General features: G+C 44.5%; 1 protein-coding gene across 1 annotated transcript in view; it reads left to right on the top strand.

Moving 5' to 3' along the window:
• LOC144755717 (dehydrogenase/reductase SDR family member 4-like) overlaps positions 1–24,121 on the top strand; it is a 236,741-nt gene that overhangs the window by 152,977 nt on the left and 59,643 nt on the right. The window contains exon 3 of the mRNA XM_078644904.1: positions 18,601–18,778. Within this exon, the coding sequence (XP_078501030.1) occupies positions 18,601–18,778 (178 nt within the window). The remainder of the gene's footprint in view (positions 1–18,600; positions 18,779–24,121) is intronic.

Here is a 24,121-nt window from a genome sequence, read left to right as displayed (position 1 = left end):
GACCAGGGTTCAAACCCCAGCTGGGGAAAATCGTTTTTTTTTTTTCTTTTTTTTTTCTTTTATTTCTAAATTCCACAAATGAAAGCTGTGCCTTTGTAAATCACCCCATAGCAGTATCTGGGAGAACTATGGCCTCCTTAGTCATAGTGCATGTGAAGCATTGATGGCATGCTGGGTGGCATGTGCATAGGGGGGACAGGTTTGCTATGAAAGAAATCACTTATGTAGTGGAATGAGAATGTGGGGATGATTGTGTAACAATAAAAAATGCATGGGGCTAGTGGCAGACTGTATGAAAGGAAGGGCTATTTGTATTTAAAGAATGTAAATCGAGAGAAGATTTCTGGTATCTAAAGTCCAAAGACAATAGAAACAGAGAAAGGACAGACATCATTATTCTATGACATAAATGCCTTTGGCTGGGGAAATTTCAGCAGAATAGATGGCTTACTGTTACTTCACAGGGGCTTTGAGTGAGTTTTGACCAGGGTTCAAACCCCAGCTGGGGAAATTATTTTTTTATATTATTTTTATTTTTTTAGACAATTTATTTATTTTAGCAGAGTGAAACATAGTCCTTTGGAATACTCACCTGATAATAATGAAGAAAATCTATGGCATATGTCACATCAGATGTGGCATATGCCACATGACAGAGTGACACGTGTCACATGCCAGACTTGGGCTCCAACCCCTACTGTGCCAACGAGAACCCGTACAGTATACTGACAATTTGTAATAAAAAACCTGCACATTTGGGCCATAGTTACCAAGATCTGCCTTCTTATGCTATGTGCAAAGAAGCATATTGTGAGCGTAATAATCTTAGTTTACCGATTTATCGCCACCATAGGGAGGTGGTTGTGAAGTGCCGGTTTAATTTGAATATTATACACCCTGAGAGCTGCATCTTGTAACTATTACAACAAAAGGTGACACGTAAAGTTACATATTCTTCCTAATGTGCCTATGTATACGGCTCTATAACATCAAGTGGCTAAAGTATGCCGCCTTAAAAAAGCAACATACTTGAAAGTTGCCGTAAAGACATATACCGATGTTAATATTATCGCAAACTTAGCATTAGAAGAATCTATGGTTCCCGAGTCGCGCTACCACATCGGCATTAACATTAATTCTTACCTTGACGCCACATTAATTCTTACCATGACGCCACCATGTATCCTCGATGCCGAGTACGCTCGTGTGAAGAAGTTTCCCAAATTAGTTTAAATACTGGAAGTGTAAACTGCATGTTCACGTTGTTTGTGAATTCACTCCCTACTGTCATGGCGTAAAAAGACAGGAAGGACTTAGGGTTCAATTCTAATTTGGCGGCCATCTTCAAATGTGAAGAGACCTTAGGGTGTGCCTATCTTTAACTAATGAATTTCTTTACTCATAGAAAATTTTAATTATTGGCCCTTAGTTGTTTATTGCAAATGATAATTTTGAAATAGATGTAGCTAACAGTTGTTGTAAGAAACCACTGTTTCGAGTTTATAACTCGTGTTACGATGTCCTTTGAAAATCTCAAAGGCGATTCCATGGTTGAACTTAGTGAGTTAAAAGACTTGATGAACCGTCTTTCCTGTCATAAATTAAGTATAACTATTATCATGTAATATTCTGCAGTATAATGGTGAAATGATCGTGACCAGACATTTTCTAACGTATCTCTCCACCCATTAGTCAGTACAGTAGTATTGAAACTGACATTTACCATCATAATCAGTATTACACATCTGAAGTTAATGTAAACAATATGAATCTGTAAAATGTTACGAAGGTTGATAACACTTAAAAACCGTATGTCCTATTGTAACTTTTAAACAACATGAATCTGCAAAGTGTTAGGAAGGTTGAAAACATTTACACAAAACATATTTCCAATTGTCATTTTTTGAATCTAACAGTCATTATTGGTTATTAGACTTAATGCATACGTTATTGAAATATGGTCTTATTTCTCATCATTAATATGGAGTTACTTTTAGAATACAAGGGTATGTTAGACGGTCTAAACAGTCATACATGTGTGTAGAACCCCTAAGTTTGTTCAATCTCCCTGGGGTCTGTATATGTATTGTTCGTGTTTGCTACTTTGTTAATTCACACTGACTCATTTGTCCAGGAAATAATGCAGTTCCTGGTCGATGTTTAAACCCTGTTCTACACTGCGCAATTTCAAAATCCATTGTGCTTCTCTCCGCCTTAGTGCAAGTTCCCTATTTCCCCCCCACGGGTGTCTGGGGACATGTTCTATTCCATAAAACCAGAAACATCGGGTCGTCGTTTGGGCGGAACAGATTGACATATGCGCAGCCAGAGTGTATCTCATGTCTCCCTGCTTGGCTGCTCTTATGTGTTCACTGATCCCTTCTCGGAGTGTTCTGATCGTATTTCCGATGTATCTTTTTTTGCCTTTACACTCAATTGCATAAACCACAAAATTGGTGAGGCAATTGATATTGGTGTAGATTTTATATTTTCTTCCTCCTGATCCCTCAAAATCCATCTTTCTCCCACATGCCCATTTGTATGTGCTGCAGTGTCCACAACTGTAAAAACCCAATGTGTGTTTGTTCAACCAATTTCCTGTTTTCTCTGGTTTTGGGTAGCTGGGACTCAGGATGTTTCTGAGAGAGACCCCTCTTCTGTATGTGATGTTAGGTTTGTCAGTAATAAATTCTCAAAGAGAATTGTCTGTTTGTAGCAAATGCCAGTGTCTGTTTAGACTCCGCTGAACACTCCAGACCAGTTGTTGTACCCAGTGATCATTCTAATCTTTTGGCCTAGACCTTTTTGATTGGGTTTTTCTTTCAGTGTGTCTGTCCATTTGATTTTATCTATTCTTTGTTCTGCTTTTGTTAGTATTGTCTTGTCATACCCCCTCTTCTCAAATCTAGTCAGTACACCTTTCATGCATGTTTGAAATTCCTTGTCTCTGCTACAATTAGGTCATGTTCTGGTGAGTTCCCTGTAAGGGATTGAACGTATCTGGTGAAAGGGATGTGCACTAGATGCACGCAATAGGGCATTGCATGCTGTGGCTTTATGATACAGTCTGCTGTGTATTTTGGTTTTGTTGTGTTCCATGGTAAACCGTATGTTGTGTTCATTGTCATTGAGGTACTCGAGGAACCCCATCAGTTTAGTCTGGGTGCCCGTCCAGATCATAATGCAGTCGTCTATATATCTGCCCCAGAACAGCATTGAGCCCCAGATTCTCGTCTCCTCGAACCAGCCCATGAACAGGTTGGCATGGGAGGGAGAGATCCTGAAGCCCATTGCAACTCCCTGTCTTTGCCTGTACCAATGGTCTTTGCAGAGGAACACATTATTGTCCAAAATCAGCTCCACCATCTCAATTAGCATCTCGGTGTGATTTCAGGAGCTGGCTGCCCTTCTGTTTAACATCCTCTTGACAGCTATCAGGCCAATTTCCCTTTTGATGCTGGTGTACAGTGCTGTTACATCTAAGGTATCCATCGTCATAGTGTCTTCCCAGCTTAGGTCAGCCATAGTACCCAAGACATGCTTGGTGTCTCTGATGTATGATGGTAAGTTGGTCACAAGCGGTTTTATTTATTATTAAAGGGGTTTGTAGAGCACCTGGTGACGCCTCCCGGCGTGTCCCCGCGCTGTGGAGATCGAGTCAAGAGAAAGAAAGGGGAAGGGGAACTAAAGGGCGAACAAATGTGTTTTCAGCAGTTTTCTGAAAGAGGACTCATCATTAGCTAGTCTAATGTTGATGGGAAGGGTGTTCCATCTGTTGGCTGCTAGAGAACGGAAAGAGCGACCTCCCATTCTAGCTTTTTTTGTGCGCGGAGTCTTGAGCAAACCCATTCCCTTGGAACGAAGGGATCTGTTGGGCTCGTAGGACATGGCTAAATCGGACAGATAGGATGGAGCTTTCTGAGAGATAATCCTATAGCACCAGAGAAGTGCCTTGAATAGGATTCTCTTCCTGATTGGCAACCAATGGAGGGTAGCCAAGGTGGGTTTAGAAGGTGCTCTTCTGGGCAGTCTTAGCACTAAACGTGCAGCTGAATTTTGTAAGACCTGCAATCTTCTGATGTTCTTTTCGGAGGTACCCAACAGAAGCACATTGCCGTAGTCTATACGGGAGGTTATAAGTGCCTGAGTCATGGTACGCCTGGAATCTAGAGGGAGAAGATCCAGGGTACGATTGAGAGTTCTCATGACTCCAAAGCACTTTCCTACAGTTTTTTTAACATGGCTATCGTACGAAAGTTTGTTATCAATCCATACGCCTAAGTTCTTCGCTTCCCGACTGGGAGTGGGTAGAGGCCCTAAACAGGGAGGCCACCAGTCTTTGGTCCAGTTGGTGTCCTTACCTCCTATTATGAGTACCTCAGTTTTTGTGCCATTTAGTTTGAGGCAGTGATTAGTCATCCAATCTGCGAGATTGCTCATGCAGGATTTGAAGTTGTCAGCATCAGAGGTGGGAGCTTGGGACAAAGAGATCAACAGTTGAGTATCGTCGGCGTAAGAGACAAGCTCTACGCCGTACGATTGAACCACCTCTGCCAACGGCGCCATATAGAGGTTGAACAGGGTGGGACTCAGGGCAGAGCCCTGAGGTACCCCCCTGTTCTAATACCATGCTGTTCGAGAAAAAATTTCCTCTCTGGACCTGAAAGCTCCTGTTGGTAAGAAAGGCCTTCAGCCACCCCAGAGCCTCTTTGGTGACCCCCGCTTTGTTTAGACACTGTAGCAAGATGGAATGTGCTACAGTGTCAAACGCGGCACTGAGGTCCAGCATGATGAGTGCCATGATCTTACCCTCATCGGCTCCTTCCCGCAGAGTTTCGGTCGCTCTCAGGAGCGCTGTCTCTGTGGTGTAACTCGATCTAAAGCCCGACTGCGATCTATGAAAGGCATTTTGAGATTCAAGGTGGGCCATGAGTTGAATGTTGGCTACTTTCTCGGCAAGTTTTGCTAGATAAGGTAGCAAGGAAATGGGGCGTAAGTTCTCCAGAATATCCTGGCTCACATTCGGTTTTTTCTTAATGGGGAGTACGATTGCTTTCTTCCATTCTACAGGCAGACAGGCAGTGTTAAAAGAGACTTGGAGCATATGTCTAAAGTGGGGCTCTAAGACCGAGAGGCTAGCTGCTAAAACTTTAGGGGGAGCGGGATCTCGGGGAGAGCCAGATTTAATACTTTTACAAGTTTTCATGAGAATTTCGGAGGGAGGAACAGTAAAAGCACAAAGGCAAGATTTTGTAAGGATGATATCTTCCCTCTCAACAAAGTCAGTGCCAGATTTTATATTACTGGAGAAATTGGCATAGATGTCTGTGATCTTGCCGGCAAAATACTTTGCAATTTTGTTGCAAGTATCTACTGAATCATTGTGGGATGTTGGATACGTAGTTATTATAGAAATTTCCTTGTAGATCTGAAAGAGCTCTTTCGAGGAGTTTTCAGCTTCCAAGATACGGTTACTATAATGAGATGCTTTAGACACTCGAATCATTTTGGTATATTCTTTTTGCGCCGTTTTATATCGGGTTTTGATTTTAGGGCAGAAGTTATTGCGCCATTCCCTTTCAAGCTTTTTGCAAGCCGTTTTGGCTAGCTGAAGCTCCTGTGTAAACCACGGGGCAGTTTTTTTAGTCCTCTTAGAGTTGGTTAAATTGCGAATAGGAGCAGTGATATCTAGAGCATTAGTGATCCAGTTCTGTAGATGTTTAAATGCTGTCTCACTGTCAGATCCTCTAGGAGGTCCCGCATTTTCAATGATTTTTATAAAGGTGTCTAGAGAGAAATTTTTACATTTCCTACATTGATATCGTTGTGCACTATCTTTGTTGTGTTCAGTTTCATCTAATTGAATTTGCATGGGGATAACAAAGTGATCGGACCAGGGTACTGGTTGGGGAGAGGAGGTTTGAACTCCCGTCCAGTTCCCAATTATGGGGTCCAATAAATGTCCCAGTTGGTGTGACGGGTCGTAGTTCTTTAGCTCTAGTTGTAAAGAGAGTAATTCAGATTTAATGTCTGCCGCCTCTTTATCAAGGGGATCGTCAAAGTGGACATTTAAATCCCCCAATACTAACACTCTGGTTTTTCTAAGTGCTAGATGGGCTATAGCCTCCATAAGGCTGGGAGTGAAGTCATAGAGCCTACCAGGGGGACGGTACAAAAGGATACCTGAAAGAGAGTGTTTCGGCCCTGTGATGATGGTAAAAGAGCCGGCTTCACTGTGATCAATCGTAATGGGAGAGAGTGAGCATTCTAAAGGGGCTTTGGTTACAATGGCAATACCCCCACCTCTACCAACCTTTCTATCAAGTCTGGAGAGGGAATAACCGGGTGGTAGAGCCTGTATAATGTCAGGATCGGAGTACTCGTCCAACCACGTCTCAGTGAGAAACAAGATGTTGATATTCTCATCCTCGAGTAGATGGAAAATTTTAGTGCAGTGTTTTCGAAGGGATCTGCAATTAAGCAGTGCTGCTCTTAGTTTCCCTACCGTGCTTATTTTAGTGATCGTATTCTCAGGACGAAAAGTACATGTGGGACAGTTCTGGAGCGATAGCGCCTCCATAGAATGTTTGCAAGATAGGGGAGTGTTAGGCCGCATGTCCAGCAGTTCTTGTCTACCATACCGTATATTATCGGGCATAGAAGAGCCAGGGTTTATGGCCCCGCGCCCCGTCCGGCCGCGGACGGGCGCAGACGGGCTAGACTTTGGCTCGACTTCGGCGCGCTTCCGGCGCGCCCGCTGCACGCGTCCGCTGCGCGGTGGCGGTCCCACGCACATTTATAGGACGAAGGGGCAGCTAGAGCGCTGACCTGCCGCCCTGAGCCCGGAAGTGCTGGGCTCCTCCTCCACCCTCCGCTACAAACGCCCACAATGGACGCGGCGGAACGGGGCGGGAGTCAAAGCGTGATACACCAGGAAACGTTAACTCTGCCCCAGGTGAGTCACAACACAGTTAAGTAAATATTATACACAAGAATTCAAAACATTAGTAAAAATAGCATCAATCGCTATATTTTAAAAACGCTATTACATCAGCGCTCGCAATGTCGTACTTGTAACACCCAGCGCAAAGTAGATAGAGTCAGCCACTGCCACCGGCTGGACTCGTCTCCACCCCGCGCGAGTGAAAATGAAGGGTATTTAAGCTATCAGGCAGACAGCGCAGCTAGAGCGCTGACCTGCTACTGCCATATCTATCCCGACAGCCGGCCTGAAGCCAGCAATCTACCGTGGGCTGTCCGCCTAACGGCGACCCCCGGCGACTGCGGGCGCCATTTTGGGTCGGGTAGCCGGCCTGTTCCACTCTAGCCACTCCCCCCTAACATCATCACTATTTAGGACCCTCCTTGCCTCTGCACCTGCGATAGCTAGTAACCCGGTGGCAGCGGGTTAACGCGCATTTGCTGGAGCGCAAGCATTTTATTTTTAATTTCGGACCTACAGTGCTGAGAACGAGCACTTTTACCTGCTTCTTCACCCCTCACCACCTTTCTGAGTACGAGCAGCGGAAACGCTTCCTAAAACCTTCTCCTGTGGCCCTGCTGACTACTAGCTGCCATATCTATCCCGACAGCCGGCCTGAAGCCAGCAATCTACCGTGGGCTGTCCGCCTAACGGCGACCCCCGGCGACTGCGGGCGCCATTTTGGGTCGGGTAGCCGGCCTGTTCCACTCTAGCCACTCCCCTCTAACATCATCACTACTTAAGCGGCAACCATGCGTCAGCGCAGCGGACGAGCGCAGCGGGCGCGACGAAGGCGCGCCGGAGTCGCGCCAGAGTTAAGCCCGTCTGCGCCCGTCCGCGGCCGGCTGGGGCCCGGGCCCGGTTGCTATGCTCTCTTTCCTACCATGTACCCTTCGGCGCTTATTCACTCCCTTTGGCATCTCCGCCCCCCTTCAACCTTAGCACTGGAACGCATTGCCTCATTAGGTCTTTGCTACTCCTGCCCTGCACCCCCGCGTCCCAGCGTCTTATCCCTACTGTCGCACCACGACTCCCCCCCCCCCTCACCAGGCCGCCATCCAGGCCCGACGACACCTCCTCCTGCGCCCCTGACAGCCCTAAGCTTCGTACTTCGGCGATCCTCCTTAACACCAGGTCTGCGGTTGGGCATCAACTCGAGCTATTCCACCTGCTCGACTCACGCCAGCCTGACCTGTTATTCCTCACGGAAACATGGTTCAGGGACGACTCGCTTCCCAGCCTGCTGTCCATACTGCCCCCCACTTACACGGCCATTAGGAAGGATCGCTCCGGAGGGAAGACAGGGGGGGGGTGTGGCCCTGATCACCCGTGCGGATTCCTCTTTCAAACCCTACCGTCTCCCGCGATCCCTGCTGTGGACTGCTTAGTAGTCCGCTCCACCTCCTTTGGGATCCCTTTAACTTGCGTTCTCATCTATCGCCCGCCCCAGCCTACCCCCGGTTTTCTACCCGCTTTAGAGGACCTTCTGGCCACCCTTGTGGTGAACAACTCCGCCATTCTTTTATTGGGAGACTTGAACTACTGGCCGAATGACCCAGCTGAAGATACGAGATCTAAGGAGTTTACGGCCCTGCTCACCAGCCTAAACTTCCTTCCTCAGCTGAGTATGGCCACTCACATCAAAGGCCATCAGCTTGACCAAATCTGGTCCTTTAACATCCCTATGGACCCCCCAATCATCTCCCCCTGTTCCTGGTCAGACCACTCCTTCATTTCCTTCACAGCCAACCTCGGACGGCCCCCTAAACCCCCTCTGCCCAAAAACATCTGGGCCAGAAAGTGGGATAAGGCAGTCCTCCCGGCGGTCTGCTCCTCCCTTGTGGCAACCAGCCCGGAGCTTAATGATTTATCCCCCTCCACCCAGCTTTCAGCCATTAACAACTGGCTGTTAAAGGCGTGTGATCCCATCGTTCCCCTTAAAAGAGTGACCATTAAACGCGCCCATGCGGCCAACCGATGGTTTACATCCGCCCTTAGGGACAAAAAGCTTGCGACCCGCAGAGCCGAACGCGCTTGGCGTCGTACCTACTGCCCTCTCCTCAAGGCTAGTTACTGCTTGTCTCTGAAAGATTACAAACGTGACATATTAAAAGCCAAAACGGAGTATTTCTCTGGTAGAATCTTGGCAGCAGAAAACCAACCCAAGGAGATATTCACCACTGTCCACGAGCTGGCTGCTTCCGACAGGGCGACCTCTAAAATCCCCCCGTCCCAAACACTTTGTAACTCCCTCAACTCCTTTTTCTTTGAGAAGATTGCCCTCATTAGGGCTAATATTCCCCCTTCATCCACGGTACCTTCTGCTGTTCCCTCACCCCCCCCCCTGTCCCCTCCTTCACTCAGTTTCCTCCCCTCACTCGAGACTCTTTGCTTCCTCTTCTGGCCCGGATCAAATCGGGCTCCCCTCGGGACATCGGCCCTGCTTTTGTTCTAAAAGAGCTCTTTTCCAACTGCTATTCTCCTCCACTTACCTTCATTAATCACTCCCTTAACTCTGGCATTGTTCCCCTCGCCCACAAGTCGGCAGTCATCATCCCTATCTTGAAAAAGCCAGGCATCGATCCTTCTGTGCCCGCCAATTACCGCCCTATCTCCCTCCTTCCATACCTCGCAAAGGTCTCAGAGGCTCATATCACCAGGTCCCTGAGCTCCTTTGTGGAATCCACGGGCTGCCTTGCCGCCCGCCAGGCGGGCTTCCGCCCGCTGCACTCTACCGAGAAGGTAGTTGTGTCGGTGATGGATCAACTAAGGGAGGGTATTGATACCGGCCGGCCACAGGCTCTGGTCCTGTTAGATCTGTCCGCCGCGTTCTACACGGTGGACCATGACATCTTGCTGACCCGTGTCGAAGCGGCGGGCATTGGGGGCACGGCCTTTGCCTGGCTCCGTTCTTTCTTGACGGATAGGGAACAGGCGGTCCATCTTGCCAACTTCACTGCTCCTCTTAGGAGGGTGACATGCGGAGTTCCCCAAGGCTCTTCCCTGTCCCCTCTGCTATTTAATTTATACATTTCACCCCTCATTTTTTCTTTACAGCAGATGGAGGTCTCGGTGTTCAATTACGCCGACGACCTCCAACTTGTTTTCAACCTTTCCTCTTCCCCTTCCTCGGCTTCTAACTTCCAGAAGGTTATGCTTTTTATCCAAGGGTGGATGAACTGCAACCACCTCAAATTAAACCCGGACAAGACCGAACTGGTCCTGACGGGGGGTGGTTGCAGTCCCTGGTCCCCTTTCTTCTGGCCTTCTGCCCTTGGCTCTCCTCCTCTTCCTGTTTCCAAAGTCAAAACCCTAGGCATTTCCATCAATCCCCTGCTTACCCTCCACACGCAGACCAATGCAGTTGTGTCTGCCTGTTTTTTCTCCCTTCGGATCATCCGAAGGGTCTCCCGCTTTTTTTCACCCGCTGCACTTAAACTTATCCTCATGGCCATGGTGCTTTCGCGCCTCGACTACGGGAACGTTATTTACAACGGTGCGCCGGCTTACCTGCTCCGTCGGCTTCAACAGATCCAAAATCAGGCGGCTCGCCTGATTTACGGACTCCCCAGGTTCAATCACACGACCCCCTTGCTGCAGTCCCTCCATTGGCTCCCAGTGAGGGAGAGGGCCCTTTTTAAGCTCGGATGCATCACCTACCAGGCCAGATCAGGGACCGCCCCCGTTTTCTTGTGCGAAGCCATCTCCCCTACCTCCCTTCCAGAGAACTCCGCTCCACTCATTTGGCCCTTTTGTCAGTCCCTCGCTTCAGAAAACAGAAGTCCGGTGGGGCCAGATTTGCAGTGCTGGCTCCATCCTTCTGGAATTCACTCCCATTTACCCTTAGGACATCATCTTCCTATCTAGAATTTCGCAAGCATCTTAAGACCTTTTTGTTTTCCAGATCTGCAGTAGCTTAGCCCCCTTCCCCGCTTCCACTGATCTACTGCTATCTAGCGCCATGAAACCGATTCTGGTATTAGAGCGCTCTATAAATATTTTAAAATTCAAATTTAAGTCTCTCATAATCATGTCAGACGTAATAACCTCATCTTCACAATCTGTTAAAGACAGTAACAGCCTAGTATCTAGTACATCTTGTATAGATTGTTCATTGGATACCAACAGACCAAGATTTTGCAGAATACTTTTATTCATAGTATTATTCAATTCAAAATGTTTTTTCAATTTGATGCGTCTAGTAAATATGAAAAGATCAACTTTGATTTCACAAATGTCTCCAATGCTATTAGGACAGAAGCTCATACCCGTAGAAAGTACAGACAACATATCTTCAGTAAGGTTGGCATCAGTTAAGTTCATGACAGATACATTATTTATTTCTTCAGATTGCATGATCTGATCCTCACTCCAGGGTGCTCTACTTCTCTTCCCCCCTCTTTTTCCCCTCCTTGTTTTACCACCTGGACTCGTCGACGGTTCTCTCTGTTCCCTTTCTTGATTCTTCTGACTTCTGATAAAAAAAGTTTTGGGGCAGATTGAAGTGGGGATTGTTTTGGACTGGAGTGGGGCCAATTGTTTTGGATTGCTGGATGGGAGTAGGGCAGATTGTTTTTGGATTGGGGCAGAATATTTTGCACTGGAGTGGGGCAAATTAGAGTGGATGGGTTGAGAGGATTGGAGTGTGGTGGATTGGGGGGAGTGGGGTCACTGTATTGGTCCGGGGTGGATTGGATTGAGTAAATTGTGAGGGAGTGGATTTGCATGGATTGGAGTGGGCCGGATTGTATTGGAGCAGGGTGGATTGGGGTGTACTGCACTGCATAATTAAAAAAAAATACAAATAAAAAAGAAACAAAGTTGCTTTGAAATATTTAGAACAAGATAATTGTCATCTTTTGACAACAGCACCCACAAGCAAAAACAAAACAAAATATAAGTGCAAAGTGAGAAAAGAAGAACTGGCAAAATAATTGGCAAAATAAAAGAAAGTTATCTATTGAAAATAATACTTTGCAATTTTGTTTCCTCGCTGGGCATGTTTTTGCCAGTCACACACATTCGCAGGGCACAACAAGTTAAAAAGAATAAAATAGTACCTCAATCACGTCAGTAGCAGTGGACAGGCGCCGATTAAGTTGAATCAATCAGTGCTTGGTCCCTGCTCCGCAGTGACCTGTTACAAGGCAGTAAAGATGAGTGCAACGTAAGGTAACAAATTGTACCCAACGGACGGGCTCCAAGCCCTTTTTGTGAACAAAAGTGTCTCGCAAGCGAAAGTCATGCGCTAGCATATGCCATCACAGCCTCGACCCGAACAGTGGCTAAAAAAGAAGCATCATATACTCTTCTAAGATCGAGAAGATAGAAAGCACCCAATTTTCTGTGGCAGAAGATTCCCTTATGATGTGAAGGGAAACAACATTTAGAACACAGTCCTCACATCGCACTACATTTACAACGCAGTCATTACATCACAACATCATTTACAACGCATGTCACTACAACAGAACCATTACATTGCATGTCACTACAACGCATGTCACTACAACGCAGGCATTACATTGCATTTCATTACAACGCATACCATTACAACGCATAGTACCCCTACATAATCCAATACTTACCCTACTGTTGTGCCCCCTGGAGTTAGAATAGTAATTTTTACTCCTACACTATCCACCACTTACCCTACTGTTGCACCCCCTGGAGTTAGAATAGTAATTTTTACCCCTACACTATCCAACACTTACCTTAGATGCAATGTAATTGTATGCGTTGTAATGGTATGCATTGTAAAGGTATAATGTGATGTAATGGAATGCGTTGTAAATGTAATTTAAAATAATTTGTTGTAATGGCATGTAATGTAAATGTATGCATTGTAAGGGATGTTGCGCAGTAAAAACTGCGTTGTAAAGGCATGCGTTGTAAATTTATGCGTTGTAATGTCATACATTCGATGTGAATCCTGCATGGAATAATCTCCTTTCCAATTACTGGTTTCAATTTTAATGATTGTCAAAAACATAAATTCTTTGTCTGGTAAGAAACAAAAAACAATGACTTCCTTTAGAATGTATTAGAATTTCCGTTTGAATTCCATTCCAAACCAAAGACAATCCAGCAGTCATAAGCACAGCTGGATGCACTAATCCTCAAAATATTCGTGCCGCCTCTGCAATGCCATCACTGCACGGAGCTTGTAATCCTTTGATGCCAGGATTGAATTGTAGGTTGCTTGCCCCATTCATTCCCTCTTATCACACACAACTAAAACGGGTCCTATCTCTTAAGAACAAGTGATCATTTTTTCATTTCTGAAATATTTTATTGTTTTTCAAGGGTACAGAAAAAGAAATAACATTCATGTAGTATACAATGCTTACAACATATGTAACGTGGGGTGGTACATTGCAAGACACATGGGTGCGATATAGAAAATACTAAAGCACATCATTGTTGACTATAGCCACAGAATAACTGAATGTAATTAGAAAGGGGAGACGAGGGAGGGGAGAGGGCAAGGGAAGAAATAAAATGAAGCAAGAGGGAGTTAGGAGAGGTATGAATTTGGTAAGGCTGAGCGATGTATAAATGGAGGATAGTAATAATCTGAATAGTTTTTGTGTGAGCTTTGTTGCATAAGTGATTCTTGTATGCCAGTGCTCATTTGGTCGTATGTTTGGAGAGAAGTTAAAGATGTGTGTTTAAAGTGGCTTTACTTTTTTGATGTATAGGTCTAGATAATTCCATAATTTGTGCGGGCTCTGGTGTTTGAAGTTATTATTGAGTATTGAGTTGTCCGCGCTTCTTGCAAAGTATACCTATGCCCACTAAGTATGGTGGGATCGATTTTGGAATAATTTCCACTTGTATAGAATATTTTTGTCTCCCATTGTTAGTAAGAGGTCTAAGAAACTTATGTCCTGGGTGTTTAGCTTCAGATCAGGGGTATGAGACCACGGTCCTAGTGCAACTTTATTGAAATTAAGAGTAATGAATCTCAGTGTCAAAGATTTCATTTATTATGTTTAGGATCGCTTTCAAAAATACGTTTAGATTCTTACAGTGAAATAGCATGTGGCTGAGGGTGCCTGGTTATTAGTGACAGTTCCAGCATTGGTCTGACTCTAGGAGTCCCAACTTAAAAAGTTTTCCTGGTGTCCAGTGAGCATTTGGTTATAGTCCAAAATTTGCAATGTGAGAGGATGGGGGATAATTTATTTTTTGGGGACAAGGTCCAGATTCTTCCAAGTATCTACAGTTATGGCTTTGTGGTCGATTGTTAATGTAGATTTACCTATTTGTTTTGAATCTTAACTGTCAGTCTATTATTGACATTGCAGGAAATGAACCATTTTAAGTTTTGGCTGCTGCTTGGGGAAGTTTGGACAATTTTGAGAGTAGGTTAATGAGGTCAGATTTATGTGTTTTATTACATTTATCTATGGCGACCTTGAGAAAATTGTAGAAGTCAATGTTATCTAAGTTTGAATGGCCTGTAAATCTGCAAATGATTTGGGGTTAGCTGCAGAGCCTAGGTCGCTAAGATAAAGAATATTTTAGTTGCCCAAGCCATCGATATAGGGGATTTCCCTTCAATTCTGATTTTAGTATTATTCCAGAGGCATTTGAATTCCGATTATTGGAATTTGTTGGGGAACTTTTTATTGAGCATTGAGTGCTGAGATGTCGTCTTTGATTATGGTCTGGGAGTGTTGTATATTGAGAGATTTCATAGTTAGTGTTGATGATAGGGAGGAAGGTTTTGTGAGGCATTCTTCAATATATAACCATAGAGGTCTGTCACCGGCAAGAGGGCGGTGCCACCAAGTAGCTTGTTTGATTATAAAAGGAAGTTGATATTTGTGGATATTTAGGCTGCCGTTGTGTTTGTCTAGTTTTAGTTGTTTTTAAGGGAGATTCTGCCTCATTTCCCCTTCCTTAGAAAATCGGATATTAAGGAATCCATGCTATTGATATTTGTAGGGTTAGCATGGAAGTTAAAAAATTATTGATTTGTGGGGCGATCATCATCTTAATACATTCAGCTTGACCCCATCATGTCATAAATGTAGCCGTCCACGTTGAGAGTAGTTCTTTAACTTTTTTGAGGAGGTTTTCTTCAGCTAACTTTCTTGTGTCTTCTAGATTGTTTTTGAATTGAATCCCTAGGAATTACATTTGGGATAATTGCCTGCTTAATGTTGTATTGTTCACTATGGAGAACATGGTTTGGATGTTCAGTGGAAAGACTTCTGTTTTCTCAAGGCTTAGAGAGTAGCCCGAAACTATCGCGTTTGACATAATTTTGACTAGTATTGCAGGAATAGCGGTCTCAGCATCTTGTGAGAAGATTAGCACATTGTCTGCATATGCATCGATTTTGTATGTGTCATTCGCAATTGGTAATCCTTTTATATTTATGTTGGATCTGATTGCAGTAAGAAAGGATTTAGTGGCTAGCAGATACAGTAATGGGAATAGGGGATAGCCTTGTCTTGTCTCTTGTGCCAAGTTTATTTTGTCTGAGAAACAGCTGTTGACTCGGATGCGGGCAGAAGGTTGTGTGTATAGGGTGAGCTGGCATGCACAGAGTTGCCACCCTGAGGGGGTGCCCCCATCGGATACAGAGTCCCAGTGCCGTTTGCCGCCAAGACAAGAGCCTGCCCTTGTGGTGGGATGTGCTTGCACTTCCTCAGGATGGAGACAAAGGCCTGGGCAGGCAGGAGGTAACACCTCCTCCCTCACAGGATGCCTAGTGTTTTCAGCAATCAAGGCAGTGAGCCTCAAAAGCATCACCGCCAATGAGGTGCAAGCGTTCTTGTCCCCCACCCGAGAGCAAAGCCCTTCCTGTCCTGCCCAGCCAAATAGGTAGAAAAATTAGTTACTCATGAGACATACACGTCCAAAAGGCTAGCCACACCTTCAGGGTGGGCCAGGAGGTCTGTACAGCCAAGGAAGGGTCCTGCAATGTTTGAAGACCCTAAATTATTGTACTATGGGTAGAAAGGTGACGTATACTCACAACAGGACCTTGGACTCTGCCGCAGCGCGAAGATAGGACACATAAGTGCCCTGAAGACACCATATACTGGAACCTTGTGTTCGACGTGTGTCCATAGCAAAATCTCATTGCTCCCAGCAAGAGGAACTCCAGTGGATGCCAGAAACCGAAGCAGACTACCACGGATTGGTGGGTCCAGTTCCCTGCAAGTTGCAGGAAAATCAACATACTGCATGACAAGAATTGCAAACTGCTGGGCCATTCGAGAGTGAGCGCAAAGAGAAGTAGTGTCCTGCAAGTCCGGAGTGGTAGCCAAGCTTATGCCAGTTTTCAAGCCTGTCACCCTCCAGCCACCCAAGTAACCGTATGCCACATTTGCTGCAGCCAAGGCTTGGTGATCGCCTGTCAGCAGACATCCCCAACCCGAGAACACATCACAGAGACTGAAATTGGCAACAACCCCGTAGCTGTGTTCCTTTATCCTGAAGTTGGTGCCGTTGAGTCTGTGGTAAAGTGTCTTTGGCATGACCACCCCCGGTGATGGACAGCTGCCAGCTACCTCTGCACATGGAGCCGCGGAGCAAGGTAAAATAAATCCAGCTGTTGAACCCAGGTCCTAGGACTCGAAAGGCCTCTACTCTCCAAGGGTAGAGTGGAACTTCATCTCCAAGTGTGATTTTGTCAGGTGCTGCAAAGTATTTTATTTTACATGTCTTTATTAGTATTTGATAAATTAAGAGGCATATGTGAATATCGGCATTGTTAAGCCACACAGGGCAACAAAGTCCCATCATCTAGCTAAGCCTTAGAATGATTAAGCGATCAAAAGCATGTACTGAACAATAATGAAAAAGTACAATATGTACCTATAAATTGAACATCAAATAAAAAGCAGCATAACAAAACAAGGCGGCAGTTCATGATGTGGGACATTCTCTCTGTCCACCCATCTAGACACCGGGTGTAGAGGTGAAAGAGGATAATGTACACAATCGGCTATGAGGGCAACAAAGAGGGGGAAAGGAGTAAGTATAAGGGGAACCGACCCCGTCATGGGTTGGTGAACGCACAGGGCCCCAACATCGCCAACACTCCACCCAAGCCACCTCACAGTACAATTAAAAGGGACCCCCCCTCACCTGTGTTCTAAATCTGGTCCAGAAAGCGGAACAACTATGTTGAGTGTCTCTAGCTCTGGACCCCCAGAACCTGGAGAGAGGGTAGGCTCCAGCAAATCTCCGACAGACCATTCAACATATCTTCCCATATTTCCAGATTCCGCTCAGCATGCTCATCCATTTGCGCAGCTCGCAAATGTCTCTCCTCAGACACACCCTCAAATTGATGGTGTATTTGGGCCCCAAGTTTAGGTGTCGCAAGCATCTCCAATAGGCAGTGTTCAACGGATTACTCCACTAACACCTATGTGACTCTCCGTATTGTCCTCAAGACCTCCTCCTAGCTTGAATCCAGTGGAAAAGTGAACAAGGGACCCACATCTGGGCATACCCTGACACTTAGGGCGAACATAGCTAACACTGTAAGATTATGGACAGAGTGCTGAAACTTTTCAGACACTCATCCCCAATCACAGATCTGGGTTTAATCCATTGTAGTTCTGCTCACTAAGCCACCTCAGTTTGGACCCAGACAAATTCAAATCAGTCTTGACCCTGTTCCTCATGGGAACAGTCCAGCCCAAACTGCCAGGCCAGGTCTTCCCTGGACTAGAAACAAGCATCCTGGGACCAGTGTTGGATTTCACCAACCATCAGTCAGGCTAGCTTGAATCCAGTGGCAAAGAGAACAAGGGACAGACGTCTGTGAATACCCTGGCCACTTAGGACGAACATAGCAAACAAAATAGGATGATGGACAGAGTGCTGAAACTGTGAGGAGCAGAACAATGATGATGGCTTGAACACAGATCTAATAGTGACTGGGGGTGAGTGTCTGAAAAGTTTCAGTTCTCCTTCCATCATCTTATTGTGTTTGGTTTATAAAGTTGTTTCTCCCAGGATAGAAACTCAAATCCAAACCCCAAGTGCTGCAAATTTTACACCTGCTTCGGATCCCGTTCAGTGCCAAGGACAGCCAAGTCACCTCTGCAGCCGGACTCCCTGGGCAAGGTAATAAAGTAACGACTGTTAAAACTTCATCTAGGGATCTGCATGACCTTATCCACAAGAGGGTCCTTTTGAACTCACCCTGCAAGTGACCAAGTGTCACCTGGGTTTTCCTCCTTTCGTTACAATGGGACCAGTTTGACAGATAAAGTACATCTATTATTGAACGGTTTCAAAATCCACAGCTCTGACTGTATGTATGAGGCAGAGTTTGTTTTGGTGTCTATATTTATATAAAAATACATCCCATTTTTATAAATTGGTTTCGTATTTATTTTGAAATGTCTCAATTACTTATACACCTTAATGGTACTGTAAAATGATTATCACATGTTCCTCCAGTAATGCCTGACTGCTCTTTGCCACACTGCCAGGATTGAGCTAAGTGTTATTCTGGTTGAATTCAAGGATCATCCAACTGTGTATTTTGAGAATATTTCATGATAAGGCCTCCCAGCCATACCAAATATCCCACCTTGCAACAGGCATATAGTTAACAGTACCTAATTGGCCTCTTCCAGGATTGGGTTGGCAATTGCCCGGCGGCTAGCACAGGATGGTGCACACGTGGTGGTGAGCAGCCGTAAGAAGGTGAACGTGGAACGGGCAGTGGAGGAGCTGAAGGCTGAGAACCTGAGTGTGGTGGGAGTAGTATGCCATGTGGGGAAGGAGGAAGACCAACACAGGCTGGTAACCAAAGTAAGTGATACCCACATGGCCCTAGCATATATGAACCCTCCCTACGTACTTGGTGAGCCTAGGTAGAAGTCTCGAACCACCCACTCATGGGTCCTGGGAACAAAGATTCCATAGTGATTCACGTTTATAAATGTCCTAGCCCTTATAGCCCCCTAAAAGGATCTAAGCCTTAATCTTAACATGAGTACCCTTAAGATTCCCATATGTGAAGATTTAGACAAAGATCAATTCTGAAGGAATAGGACAGATGTTCACAAAACTCTTTTTTGGCACAGCTCATTAGAGTAGCTCCAGCAATGCTTATGTTTAGTGTTCTCAGCTGGGATTTTGCAGACCACACATCTTATACCACAATGAAATGACTGCACGCCCTCAGATCCATGAACCCCACACAAAGCAACCACACTTGTATTTCCTTGATCCCTGGAGTGTTGATGGTTTGTGCACTTTCCATACACTGAAAAAAGGTCTTGGGTCGTAACTTAACTTATCAGTAGCAAACTTTGTCTTATGTAAGTGCCATTCTGGTATGAAAGCCATGAAAGCCTACAATAATTGTAAAAAAAAATTCCTCTAATTTACTTATTACTCTCTTGTAAGTAGTGACATCACTACTTTACTGTATTAAAAATTACATAGCGACTTTACTGCAAATATTTATTTCAATTGAGTTGTGATGTCACAATGCTTGCAGCCACAGCCACAAGACAATTTGAAAGGCATGAAGCTCATCATATTTATAAATGGTATTTAAACAATGAAAAGATCACCTTGGTTTGCAGCTTATGTTTTTCTACCTTTTTTAGTATTAATTTCACTTCATTATCTGATAAGGAGACATTTGGGGCAAATTCCTTACATGAAAGCAGGATCCCATCTTCCTGTTATAAAAACATACAAACTACACCAGTTTCTGATATAGACATATTAAATTACTTAAAGTATATTTTGCGAGCTCTATATGAAATAATAATTGTATAGTTTTTTACATTAGTATTGAGTACCCAACAAAACTTAATTTGTGTTGGTGGTCTTGCAGTAGTGTTGCTAAATATGGCATAGACTGTAACCATCCCCCCATCCACGCAACTCTTTCAATATGTAAAGTAAAAATGTAAGACCACAGCCCCCATAGCCATCAATAATTTCAGTTGAATCACTTCCTGTGCCAACTCCCTCGCCCCCTCAAACACAGCAATACAAGAAGATCCAGTCCCCAGGCCAGCTGGTACACAGAGAAACTCACACTGATAAAGCACCGCTGAAAACAAATGGAATGCAAATGAAGAATATGCCAGGACAATGCAAAAAGGAGCACATTCAAATCCACCCTAAGATGCTATCACCAAATAATCTAGACAACCAAATTCGATACTCTGATGGACCGCATCTACAACAGCATCAACAGAGGCAAAGCAATCTTCACCATTGTGAAAGATTTGACCTTACCAACGGCAGTCTTCAACTTGATCATCCCTGGAAGGACCACTGAACCATCTTTCTAAATTCTTCAGCAACAAAATCACTACCATGTACAGCAACTTCAAGCTGCTGCTGGACCCAACAGACCTTGCCAAACATGTCCCGATCTTATCCAAAGAACCAGTGCTAACCACCTGGCTCGTCATCACTCCAGATGAAACTGTCACCATCATGAAGTGCATCCTTTCAGGGGCCCCATCACACCTGTCCCCCAACCTCACTTACTCCAACTGTCTGCAACCCATCAGCGCCATTCTCATTCCCATTCTGAAACCCCCACCTCTTCCTCGAGCATCCAAGATGCTTGGAAACTTGCAACCGTCCTCCCTTTGCTGAAGAAACCTTCTGGGGACCCTTCAATGCTCGCCAGCTACAATCCAGTCTCCTGACTACTGTTCTCTGCCAAGGTCTTAGAAACAAATCATCAGCAGACACGCCACAAATACCTCCACAACTACCAGCTTCTCAATACTACTCAGTCTAGTTTCAAATGCAACCACTGCATAGAAACGCTGCCACAGATGACATCCGTATGACTCTGGACAGAGAAGATGCAGCTGCCCTCATCCTTAAAGACCTTGCTGCAGAATTTGACATAGTCTCCCACCTGATCCTTCCTGACTAGATGGACCCACAGTCAGTTAGCCTGGCATCATACACCTCGGACACCGTCTATCTCATCTGCTGCGTTCCGCGAGCATCCTCCCTGAGCCCGACCCTCTTCAATGCATACATGATTGCTCTAGCCATCATCATTCACTCTCACAACATCAATGTACACTCCTACACAGACGACATGCAACTCATTATTTCCCTAACAGACAAAACAGCCAGTATCCAGATCAAGTTCTATGCCTGCATGATCAAAATCACCCTCTGGCTGAAGACCAACTGTCTAAATCTGAACATGAACAAGACCGAAATCATGGTCTTCCTGAAGAGCACCTCACCGTGGGACTCAACTTGAAGATGAGCAGAGCTAAGACCGACACCCACCGCCAACAGCCATGCCAAGAACCTTGTGATCATCACCGACAACAAACTCAACGTGACTGCCTAAGTCAATGCCCTCACAAACTCATGTTCCATACTATCCATGATTTTCAAATGGCTCTCAATCAGCACCCACTCCTGCCCTGGTCACAAGCGAGCTGGACTACAAGAATACCCTCTATGCCAGAGATCAACAAAAAACTCATCAGAAGACTGAAGACCATTCAGAACTCAAGAGAAAGAATCACCCTAAAACTCCCACGCCTCACTCACATCACATCACACTACGAAGGAGCTCTATTCACTACAAGTTGACACAAACAAACACAATTCAAACTCCTACCTAACAACAGCTTATCCTACCTCTACTAGCACAATTGTTTTCACAAACTTAGAGACACCTCAGCTCGTCCAGACTCCTACTTGCACACATCCCTCCCATACCAGATCTGGTGGTCGAGCCTTCTCCTACATCACTCCTAAAGCATGGAACGACCTGAATCTACACATAAGAGCCTTTTTATCACTTCTTGGATTCCACACAAAGCTGAAGACTTGGCATTTTGATTAGTCTCACTAGGCTAGACTCACACCTGCTTAGTGTCAAGATACCCTCCCAGGTGATTGTGTGCTCTACAAATCTGCTTAACATAACAATCATGGTAATATCCCTTTGTTGGCTTACTGTGCTTGCACAGGGTCCACTCGTGGATACAGTGTTGTTCTGTACATTTGGAAAAGCAGTTCAAGCTAGTATGTAGACATCAATAGTCTTCCAATAATAGAATTTGACTTAAAATAGGAAACGAAAGTTTCACACATTGCCCTAAAATTCTATTAAATACATACAATAATGTATATATTATTGAGAATTGCGGTCCATAATTTGAAACTCCCAGTTTAAGAAACTCAAAACATGTGAGTACATCAACAGGTAGCAGTAACAATGAAGTGCTACATTCATTGATGAAGTAGCAGCTCAATCCCTTAAGCAGCACTCTTCACATGTTTAAGCAATCTATGCACCAGTGGGTAATATAACACATCGATACTGTTTACAGATGAATTTGAGAAATGGGATGTACCAGGGGAAGATAATAAATGTGATATTGCATATGCCACTGTTTATTCAAAATGTTCGATTATCCCATCTTTTATTTCCATTGCCTTCTCTGCTTCTCCATTTTATAAATTTTCTTTGTTTTCCCTCTTGTTTCTATATCTCTCATTCTCTATTAATATTCTCTGTCTTCTTTGTTCTCCTTCTGTCTCTTAATTCTGAATGTTACTTTGTTTCTCGAAACATATTCCTGTTCTCTTTATTACTTTTCAGCCTCTCTTCTTTCTCAAAAAATTCCTTCTTGGTCTCTGCGTTCTAGTGCCTATTCTATCCTCTCTCTCGCTCTTTCACCGCTCCTAAATATTGTCATAGCTTTCTCTCTTGCTTATCCATTTACTTTTTTGATTTCAGGCTGTCATACTCCAGCTTTATGCTACCATCTTCTATGTTTCTCCTCTTTCTTTTTAATTTTGTTTTTATCGGATTTTTCAAATACGTCAAAACATAAAATAACGCATGTATACTTAAAACACATTGCATAGCATTCCACATCGGCCATGTAGGGTAGGCGTATAACAAATCCAGTAGGGATGCCCTTGATAACCACAGAAGAAATAAAAAGAGCACTTAATAAAAGTGCAAGTGGCAAAGCCTCTGGCCCCGATGGGGTCCCTATCGATGTTTTTAAGCATGATATTGAATTCTGGTCACCTGTTTTGCAGAGCTTTTTTAATGCAACCCTCGATGGAAAATTGCCTACATCCTAGGTTTGAAAGCATTATAGTCCTCATATTTAAAAAAGGGGATAGAGGAAATACAAAGTTTTACCGCCCCATATCCCTCCTAGACTCTACCTCGAAACTGATGGGGAGAGTTCTATTGGGTAGACTAGAATCCTGAGCCTCTGAAAATAACATTCTTTCAGAGGTCCAATATGGGTTCAGGATAGGGATAGGAACAATAGAACAATGCGTAAACTTGGATCTCCTGGTGGGTAAATACACTATAGCTAAAGGGGGTACCCTGCATCTTTGTTTTGTTGATCTCACCAGTGCCTTCGACTTGGTCAACCACGAAAAACTGTGGCGAACGCTGGTAGAGATAGGTGCCCCGAAAGATATTGTCCTTTACCTATCTCTGATTTATTCCTTTCTGCTATCCAGAGTCCGATTCGGTATGAAAGGTGATTGCACGCCAGATTTCAGGGTAACACCAGGGATAAGACAGGGGTGCGTCTTAGCACCCCTACTATTTTCACTATATATAAACAATGTTGATTGTTGTTTACAAAACCTTAAGGTTGATGCACCGAAAGTGGGATTCCGCCCCACACCAGTGCTTCTTTATGCAGATGATGCCGTCCTTATTTTAAGGACGGCAAATGGTTTGCAACTCTTGATTGAAAAATGTGCACTTTTTATGACTGAAAAGGATTTAAAATCGAATCTAACTAAAACCTTTATCATGACCTGTGGCAAAAATAAAAGAATGATTAAAAAGCATCATGTGGATGGCATCATGATTGAGAGGGTTTCGAGCTTTACCTATCTGGGCTTTCTTTTTAATGAAAATGGCACCTAGGGTTCACATATTAATTTAGCAAATTTAAAATTCGCCCGAAGCATAGAAGGAACTTTTAGATTCTCAGAAAAAATTGGAAATAAACCCATAAGGGAAATTCTCTCCCTCTATAGATCTAAAGCTATCTCTACTGCATGCTATGATGCAGCATTATGGGGGAGAGCTAATACTGCAATCCTCCAAATACAGGAGAATACGTTTTTAAAACATTTGTTAGCAGCACCAAG

This window comes from Lissotriton helveticus, chromosome 5_1, assembly GCF_964261635.1.
Source record: "Lissotriton helveticus chromosome 5_1, aLisHel1.1, whole genome shotgun sequence".
Taxonomy (NCBI): Eukaryota; Metazoa; Chordata; class Amphibia; order Caudata; family Salamandridae; genus Lissotriton; species Lissotriton helveticus.
The sequence above is the reverse complement of the archived record's forward strand: the minus strand, read 5'-3'. Positions and strand labels throughout refer to the sequence as shown.